The sequence below is a fragment of the Suricata suricatta genome, chromosome 10 (assembly GCF_006229205.1).
Source record: "Suricata suricatta isolate VVHF042 chromosome 10, meerkat_22Aug2017_6uvM2_HiC, whole genome shotgun sequence".
Lineage (NCBI taxonomy): Eukaryota > Metazoa > Chordata > Mammalia > Carnivora > Herpestidae > Suricata > Suricata suricatta.
The window spans coordinates 94,981,681-94,991,098 of NC_043709.1; the positions used below are offsets into that span (position 1 = coordinate 94,981,681).

Below are 9,418 nucleotides of genomic sequence, written 5' to 3' on the forward strand. Positions count from 1 at the left end.
CATTTCGCTACTCAGTCCATCAGCAAGTATTGATGACCTTCTCTCCAGCATATCTTTCAAATCCCTACATTTGTCTCTGCTTCCACCTCTAGCAGCACCATGTCAGTCCCTAGTCATGGACTAGCCTCAGTCACATCTGGTCTCTGCTTCCTCAGTACCTCCCATTGGGTCTTCGTGCTTTCATACTTGGCGTCCTCAGTCCATTCTCCTGTAGCATCAGAAGTCATTGTCTTAAAATTCAAATTGCATCAAGTGACTTACTGTTTAAAATTTTCAATGGTTTCTCAGTGCATGTAAAATAGAGTCTAGACTCCCTACCCCCAAGACTCCTTTTCCTGCTCAGACTCCATTTTCTGTGGTTCTCTCCTTAGCTTAGTGTAATCAGCTACTCTTTTTTCAGTTCCTCACACTTATCAAACTTTTCACCATCTTTGAAAATGTTCTTCCCTCATTCTACCTTTTCATTGAGGTTCTCTGCACTATTCATGCTTACTCCCATTTTATTTTTGACCTTTTCTTAAGCTCTATGAGGACCATGAGTCAGAGTCCCTACGTGTCTCTCCCACTCTTTTATGCCCAGCTGCCTCTGAGTACTCTTGGCAGAGAATTTCTTAACTAATGCCTGTTGAACAGGGAAATTGTTGAATAAATGTAATGCATAACACAATTAGATGTGTTATACTTTGAGGAGGAAGGACATGTGTTTCAATGTGACTGGAAAAAAGGAGGAAAGAGCAGGTACAGTTCTGCAGAGCTATATAGCTTTGGGCTAGGAAGTTACCTGAAGGCTTCATTTCCTCTATGAATGAGGAGGATGTGTTCCCTGCCTTGGATTAATAAGGAGGTGAGGAGATGTGGAGTTTGAAGGTGGCCACTGAATCTGAATAACTACTAAAAGGAGTGGAGAACTACCTAAGAACTCTAGAAGAAATGGTATATGGCTCAAGTGGTGTTGGAGACCATGAGCTTATCATGACCTCTCACTAGCGTGAAGCTTTCTGCAGCACTGCTCAGCAGTGTAGGCTTTGGGAAGAGATCCATTAGCTTCGTTGAACCAATGTTTAAAGTTTGAAGGATGGGTGTGAGAAAAGTAAGAAGGGGTTTAAAGAAATTGAGAGCAGTGGTGAAAGTTATTACACTGATTAACAGGTGGATTGAGTACAGACCAAAGTAAAGCCAAATGGGTGTTAATATTCTGACAAAATGGAAGGGTTACAGGAATGGAAGATTTTACTTGTTTGAGGAGAGGGGAGGGGCAAGGAGAGAAATCTCTTTATAATAAGATACCTATAGGCAGGATTTCTGCCAAGATTTTTTTCTACCGGATGATATTTTAACTTCTTCAAGACTGTGGTATCTTGAAGGACAAATGAGCCTAGACTATTTTATGGGATGTGTGATAATGAGGTGATTCATTTGGCAGTAGCAAAACAGGGCCACCTCAGGGTCTATTAACAATTCATGCATTTTAACAATTTCCAGAGGCAATGTGATAAATGACCCAGGAAAAATTCAGATCACCAGCAGGTTATACTCAATTAGAACATTTTCCCCTTGGGCTGAGTGAACATTCCAAGAATGTATTTAATGAGGTGCTATGCTAATGAGCCATCCCTTGGGTATGACTCCACCAGTGATGAAGCTAATTGCCAAATAACCGAGTTTTCTCAAATATTCCTTACCTCTACACAGACTACTTTAATAGGAATCACACATCGTTGGTTGTTAACCTCAATCGACAAATATTTATTGATGAAACAAAGTGACTTCTGACGTGACTTAGCGATAACCTAACAAGCTGAGTGGCCAAAAGACAACACAATTCTCAGAATCATAGTAGCCAAGTGAAAATTAGATGCCAATATTAAGAGTAACAAATACATGTGCATAATACGTTACCAATCTTGTCATTTATATTTAGCTTATTTGATCCTCACAACAATCCTTGGAGGTGTCATTATCCCCTATTTTACAGATGAGGAAACTCCTTTGTCAGGTGGGCAGCTTAGCACTAGACAGCAGGATGGTGTCATGGGAAGAATAATATCCAGGCTGAGTTCAGTTAATTGTTCCAAGAGCCGGAGAGAGGTGCAGATAGGCTCACACAGAATACATTTTCTACCATGGCCACTAGGTGGCAGTGAAGGCCACTCCTAGAGACTAGCGTGTGTCACTATAGACAACCTAGCTTTAAGTGGTCAGCCAGAAAGGGAAAAGCATAACAATGCTATTCTTTTAGAGTGAGAAAAGACTATGTGTGTATGTGCATGCATGCGCACGTGTGTGCATGTGTCTGCAAGTCAGAGGACTTGAGAAATTAATAGAAACTGTTACTGCACTCCATGCGGTTTCTCATACTGCTAGTGAGTAGACCAGAGTGAATGAAAGACCTTGATATTTGGCACTTCGATACTATGTTCTACAATCCTTAGTCCATATCTACAATCCTACCCCTGGATCCTGAATGTCCACTTAGGTATTATGTAATGCCAAGAGTTATCACTGTTATTATTCACTATTCAGTAGAAAAGTGAATGTTCCCTCAAGAGGAAGAATTCCTGGCTTTGGTGCACTAAAATGTTGATGGTTGTGCCTATGCTCTTGTCTTTCTCCTCGCATGTATTACAATCTACTATTGCATTATAGCTGGCAGGAAGAAAAACACCTGCCATAGCCCACGGGTAAAGGAACTCCATAGCTAAAGAAATTCAAGGTACTTTTGATGCTCTCCTGGTTCAGTCTTAGTCACCAGTGCAAGAGGTTATTTGCCAATTTTGGCCATTGGTTAAGGAGCTCAAGTTTGCAATCAGAGCATTCTTACTAGAAAGTACATGGGGCTGGAAATGAAGGCTTGGAACCCATCCTTTCCACGGAATAACGTTTAGATGTCATCCTAAGTCTTCTGAAAGCTAGAAAAAAAATGTCCCATTTGTCTGTCTGGAGATACTCTGGGAATACCCCCTGCCCCATTTATAAAACCAGAATTCCTATCAGTTAGAAGAGGGTCCTGCTTGAGGAGACTTGTCAGTTGGAGTCAGTTGCTTTTCTTCCAGCCCTGGGGGTAGATCAGGTGTTTTTGGCCCACACCTCGCAACTGTGAAGCGACTCATGTGAAGAGATTCTTCATACCCTGGGAGGGTGTCCAAAGAGGAGGGCAGCTGGCCCAGGGGGCTGTGGGAGTGAGCTACAGCCAGGATTCTTCGAGCTGCAGGGCCAAATATTGACTGCAGGGCTGGTGAAAAAAGAAGGAATAGAGCTCAAGAGAAGGCAGCATCCTCAGAAATTGGTCTTACAACACACTTAATTTCTTTTCATTTTTAGCAAGTGTCCAAACTCATTGTCATGCTCGGCCACAGATGTTCTGAAAATGCCATGAGGCTCATTTAGAAACCAACTTCCCTCTGCTACAAGAGCCTGTCTTCTGTGGGGTCCCTAACTAACCTATGTTCCCATGTCTCACAGCCCTGTCCTTTCCCTTTTATAGGCTTTACACCAATGCATTAATAATGCAGATTCCTTAGAAATGTTTATTTTTGTCTTATTTACCTTTTCTCTGAAATGACCATACATAGGAAAGGTGAATGGCAAACATATTCTCTTTTCAAAATAAATATCACAGTGTTGTGACACCTGCTCTTCTGCCTGGTGTTTCTTCTCTTATTTCAGGAAAGAATATAATATAAAGGAGAGAACAGAGGGGGATAAAGGAAAGTCTTTTATAATCATCAAAGGGGTGTTAGGCTAATATGTAAGTGTATTCATAGATACACTACAGAACAAAGGATTGAAAGTACCATGACTGATTTCTCCAAAGATATAAAATAATATATGTTGATAATAGAAGATACAAGTTCTCACAAAACCCAAGACATTTTTGAAAAAAAGGATTCACTCACGGTTTAAAATAGTTTTATCAAAATAAGTTTATACTCTGGGTTATTCTTCCTATAAAACATTTCCAATATTTTCTCTAAACTTCTACTTCTTTCTTCACTCTATCATCAGTCAGACAACTACTTGAGCATCAGTGTCAGCCCAGGTCACCACACCCTCAGGCCTCCTGAAATTAAAATGACTCTGAGTTCTAGAATCCTCATACGATCCAGGGGTGCCTGAGTGGCTCAGCCAGTTAAGCATCTGACTTTGGCTCAGGTCAGGATCTCATGTCTCAGGTCATGATCTCACAGTTTGTGAATTTGAGCCCCACATTGAGCTCTGCACTGACAGTGCGAAGCCTGCTTCAGATTCTCTGACTCTCTCTTTCTCTCTCTCTCCCCTTCCCTGGCTCATGCTGTGTCTTTGTCTCTTAAAAATAAATAAATATTTAAAAAATTTTTTTAACAATTTCTTTTTAAAAAAATTTTTATGTTTTTATTATTTTATTTTGAGAGACAGAAACAGAGAGTGAATGGGGGAGAAGCAGAGAGAGGGAGATACAGAATCCAAAGCAGGTTCCAGGCTCTGAGCTGTCAGCACAGAGCCCAATGTGGAGCTCGAACCCATAGACTGTGAGATCGTGACCTGAGCTGACTTCGGAGGTTTAACTGACTGAGCCACCCAGGCGCCCCTGAACAATTTCTAAAGGGTACTATTCGGTCCTTGTTTCTATATCTGCTGCACTGTCCTGATGGTTCTTTCAATCACCATCCAGTGTTATAATGTCACAGTACTCACATGTGATCGTGCTCTGGAGAGTGCTGTCATGATCAAAAGCGATGACTGTCACTTCATAGGGAGGCCGGCCCTCCTCTTCCCCATTTTGCTGGCGACTCAGACAGCAGCGGAAGCACACAGAAGTCAGGCCCCACAGGAGCAGCAGCGCGCCAATTACCACCAGCAACCTGCCGGAGGATCAAGGGACAGTGAGAGAGCCCTGCGTCTGTGTGTTTTCCAGCCCTGGCAGTAATCAGCCTTCGGTGTCTGCACTTTGACTTTGTTTGAATATTTTATAGAATCACCATAATGCTTCTTAATAGGCATATACTTATTTGTCAGAAAGACTGAATCGGTTCATTAAAACAGTAAGGGAGTTAATGTGGTGTGGAGGGTTTGTTGTTACTTTATAAAGAAGTCTCCTTTCTGTAGAAATTTCTGGGGCTAACCTGGAGAAAATACACAATAACCTTTTGATATTGGCCAGGAGATGGTATTGAAATAGGAAATCCTGGCATATTGTCACATAGCTAATGATTAGGCAAAGAAACCTTACTCCACGGGATGCGAGGTGAAGTAGGCTGGGCGTCTCACACGTTTCGTTTTCCTGCCATCAATATATCTAAAAATTAACTAACTAAATAAAAAACATGTGCCCTTCAGAAAAAGAAAGTTCCTTTGAGATGTCTTTCTGGGTGTTGGAATTGAAACTTACCATATATACCAGAGATGTACCCAATCTGTGGTCAAGCAACTATGGAGAAAGAATAAAGGTGTTTTTTTTTTTTTTGCAATAAAAATATAGTCAATGCCTATTGTAGTTCCAGAATCAGAAATATGAGTTACTGTGTAATATACAACCTTGTTATAATAAAAGCATCACAACTTATATATTGTGAATATATATGTGTATATATTTTAATTTTGTATTTTAATTCGTTAGTTAACATACAAGTTATATTGACTTCATTATAACCAGCGGAATATACTGCAAAATGGGATGCCTTAAGAATTATACTACAGATGGCATTATGTAAATAATTTTGTAAATCATTACAGGACCTACTAGAGTAGTGATTATGAGAACAGCGTTTATGGAAAGTATAATCATGACCACTGTAAACCGTTAGGAGGACAATTACCAAGGAAGAGCTTGGAATGTACATTTACAAAGCTTGAAAACGGACAGGGACGTTAACATTTGGATACATGAAAGATCAATAAAATTTAAACATAAAGAAAATTTCAGTTATATGCTTGAAAACAATGCAATGAAGTTTGTAATTTATGCAAATTATCGTAAAAAGGGCCACCATAAAAACTCTCACCATAAAAAACCCCTTGAACTTTCACCTCCAAAATCAAAACTGATATGTACATCCACTGAAGCCAAACAGGAAGAAAGAAAAATGTCGAAGCCAACTTCACCATGTTGAAAGTTAATTAAATTAACTAAATTAATAATGGCAATTATGCATTTTCTCTATGGGGTGAAAAAAATATGGATTGTGGAGGGGGGGAGTGTCTAAAACCTCTGACAGTGAGACAAACAGCCAAGGTCACCACCATTTCCCCTGGGTTTAAAACACTTGGCTGTTGAGAAACCCTTCCCATGGCTAAATAATGCGTTTTCCTGCAGGCTGAACAAGTGTTTTGTTCCAACTGGCCTTGTTTTTTTTTTTTTTTAAATAATTTACCACCAAGTGAAATGAATCTCTTCCCCTTGTCTTCCTCTGTGTCTATGTAAGACCTACTTGTGATAGGTTCAGATTAAGGGATATTGACCTCAAAGTGGTAGCTAAAAGACATTAGCAATAAATAGCGACATGCCCTAAAGTACAGAAAATGCTTTTCATACTTCAGGTGGTGATGCTATTTTGGAATTACCCAAACCTATCTGCCCCGGAGGAGATTTTGAGCCCAGTCAGTCTTGATGAGTCACTAGGAAGCATGAGAAAGAAAACCTTTTTCAAATCTCTGTGACTATATAAATTGAGATTAATTCTGACGTTTTAATGGGAAGATTGGCTTTGGGGAAAAAAAGTGCTGTCAGTGATATTATTTTAAGTACTCAGGATGACACACAAGTGTGTGTCTTTATTTTCGGATAACCCAGTCTGTGACATTACTGGGCTGATGCCCATTTAAGTCAAGATTAAGGGAAGTCACAGATAATCTAATGACTCCTTGACCCCATGTTGGGTACTAAGGTTTTTGTCTGTTTCTCCTTCTTCCCAGTTTGGTCTCAGATACTTACTGTTCAGGGTTCACACAGTTTTCCTCACATCTTGCCCGAGGAAGCTGTAGGAAGGGAAATGGTCTCAGACAGGGAAATGTCTCGTTGCTCTACTTACAGCCTATCGACTGCCCTCATGACTCTGTGTCATTAAATTGTATAGTGACAGCCGGGAAAATATGAGGACAAGGTCATAGGGTCAGCTGGGTTTAGGATTGTTTGTTTTCATTGCTCCCATGCCTGTTGATTACTATATTTGAAATGGAATAACTTGGAAGAGCAAATATCTTTGCTTTGGGGGGAGGTTATTGTTTTGTTTTTCGGAGGTGGGTGAGCATTACAACTTAGGCAGCATTTAACTAAATTTGTTTGTTCTAGAAATTTCCTGATCTTTCCCCCAGGATGTTGATATTACCTTCCTAATTCTTTCCCAGTTACAAACTGAATTCTACCCCACTCCTCTTTTTTTATTCCCTTAGTACATCAATAACACACCATACCAAAAAAGTGGAGGGAGGGACAAAGGGAAGGAACAACTGTATTTATTCAGCAGCTACTCTATTTATTCAGTCAGCTAACATTTTTCACTATGTCATAATGTTTCATTGAGATAATCATGTAGGTGGTTATATATTTAACCTTATTTTGAAAGATTAAGTGACAGAGGCAAAGGAATTTAAGTTAACATGACCAACTGAGTCCTCTCATTGAGGTAGCCAGAATTCAGATCAACCTTTATCATATATATGTGTTGAATGAATTAATAGAACAAGGGATAAATCTGCTCTAACAACTCTTTGGTATTGTTAACACACCCCTCCTACTAAAAATGAAAGATTCTACTCCTTCTTTTACCTTGTATTTCAGTTGGATTTCTCCCCAAATAGAGAAACTTGTATTCAGAAACTGTATCTCTCTTCCAATAACTTAAATGACTTAATATTTTCAGGAAATCAACAACAAAACCCACCAAGGCCCACAACAAGGAACAGAGATTTGTACTCATTGAGAGTTTATGGCAGCGAGCAGAGACACACAGAATCATGACACATCAGACAAAAAGGATTTGTAAAAGGACTAACCAGCTGTCCTCTGCAGACAACATTTGAGAAACTCTCTTTAATTTAAAATGGTTGACCATTAAGGATGAGAAAGTGTATTTTCTCAGCGCAGTCCTGTTTCTTTGTTTCTCTTTCCAACTAAAGGTAAGAAACGCTTAATGTGCTAAACAGATAAACACTTCTTTTGGGTACTATTGCAAGAAGGAGGAGAAGGAGAAGGAAGAAGAAGGGGGAAGGAAGAGGAAAACAAAAAGAAGAGGAAAGAAGGAAAGGAAACAGCAAGGAAAAGAAGAGGAAGCAAAAGGAAAACACAAAAACAAAGAAATGGATTTGCAGACATTATTTTAACTAGGACCCAGAAACCAAAACAGACGGCCCATCCCCCGCTAGGAGCTGTTCAGAGATCTGATACCAGCCAGTTGCTTCATTTGCGTTTCCTCTTTTCTCGAGTTCGTGGCTATGTACACATCCCCTTGACAGTTGTCCAGGATCCTCAGTCTAATGACCCTTTTCTCAGCTAATAACTTACTTAGATGCTTCTGATTTTTGGTGGGGAGAAATAGACGTCCAAAGTATTTTGAAAGAGTTTTTCCTCTATTAACTTATTTCTGATCTGGAGACTCCTGAGCTGCTAGAACTGTACCAGGACCGCGGTGGAAACTCCTAGTACAGGAACTGTGTACTTATTTTTGATAATATATTTGAGACTTTGAGGAATGGGTGATATGATGCTAAAAGAAATATAGATAAGTGGCACTTCCAAATGACCATAGCTATCCTGCATGTATCTATGGGTACCCTAATTTCTGCCACCACCACTCCCATTTTACTGACGCCATTGGCCCACTAGGGAAACATTCCAATTATTCTTTCCCCACTACCCCTTTGGTTCAATAGATGTCTTTCCCCTCATTCATTTCCCCCAAGGTCCTCTGAGAGTTGATTTATCTGAGAAACAAACAAAGTTTTATGTTTGTGTTTTCCCGACTCACCTGGATGAATTCCCGACTCACCTGGATGAAATACACCAGGGCAGAGGCTGTCATGGCCTGAGCTTGCATCCTCATGAAGTTGAACTGCTTCTCCAGGTTCATGGACTGTGTGTCTGTTGCCTCCTTTCCATGCTCTGTGCTAGATCTGACTTCTGGACCTGGAGGACTTAAGGAGACAAACTTCTCAGCAGTAAATCCGTTTTTTTCTCTCTCTTGCTCTTTCTCACTCCCTTTCGTTCTATCCTCTTATTCTTTTGGGTTTTTATTTTCTGTGGTCTTTCTCTCCCCTTTCATCTGGTTTCTTTCTCTATTTCTATTCTGCTTTTATGTTCTGCACATTGGCTTCCCTCTGCCTTCTTTCCCTCCCTCTTAGTAATCCATTCTGTATGTCTTTAACTTCCTTCCACCGTCCCCCATAGGAAGACATTCAGGGAGGACACATCGGTCCTCAAAATTACAGACTTTTCTAGGCAGCG

At 40.2% G+C, this 9,418-nt stretch overlaps 1 protein-coding gene across 1 annotated transcript; it reads right to left on the minus strand.

Moving 5' to 3' along the window:
* Nucleotides 1–1,718: 1,718 nt before the first annotated feature.
* On the minus strand, nucleotides 1,719–9,175 carry TMEM52B (transmembrane protein 52B). Its single transcript, XM_029954603.1, has 5 exons — nucleotides 8,964–9,175; nucleotides 6,911–6,954; nucleotides 5,369–5,407; nucleotides 4,675–4,841; nucleotides 1,719–3,232 (listed from the first exon to the last, which is right to left on the minus strand). Exons 1-5 carry the CDS (start codon nucleotides 9,042–9,044, stop codon nucleotides 2,991–2,993), a joined length of 573 nt encoding a protein of 190 aa, XP_029810463.1. The 5' UTR covers nucleotides 9,045–9,175; the 3' UTR covers nucleotides 1,719–2,990.
* Nucleotides 9,176–9,418: the final 243 nt, after the last annotated feature.

What these genes read in the sequence shown, in the direction of transcription:
- TMEM52B (XM_029954603.1), bottom strand. Translation starts at nt 9,044, where the DNA reads ATGAACCTGGAGAAGCAGTTCAACTTCATGAGGATGCAAGCTCAGGCC. An exon ending in AACTGTGTGAACCCTGAACA is followed by an intron (nt 5,408 to 6,910) that starts GTAAGTATCTGA and finishes CTTTCTCCATAG; the next exon opens with TTGCTTGACCACAGATTGGG. An exon ending in TCTCCAGAGCACGATCACAT is followed by an intron (nt 3,233 to 4,674) that starts GTGAGTACTGTG and finishes TTTTTTCACCAG; the next exon opens with CCCTGCAGTCAATATTTGGC.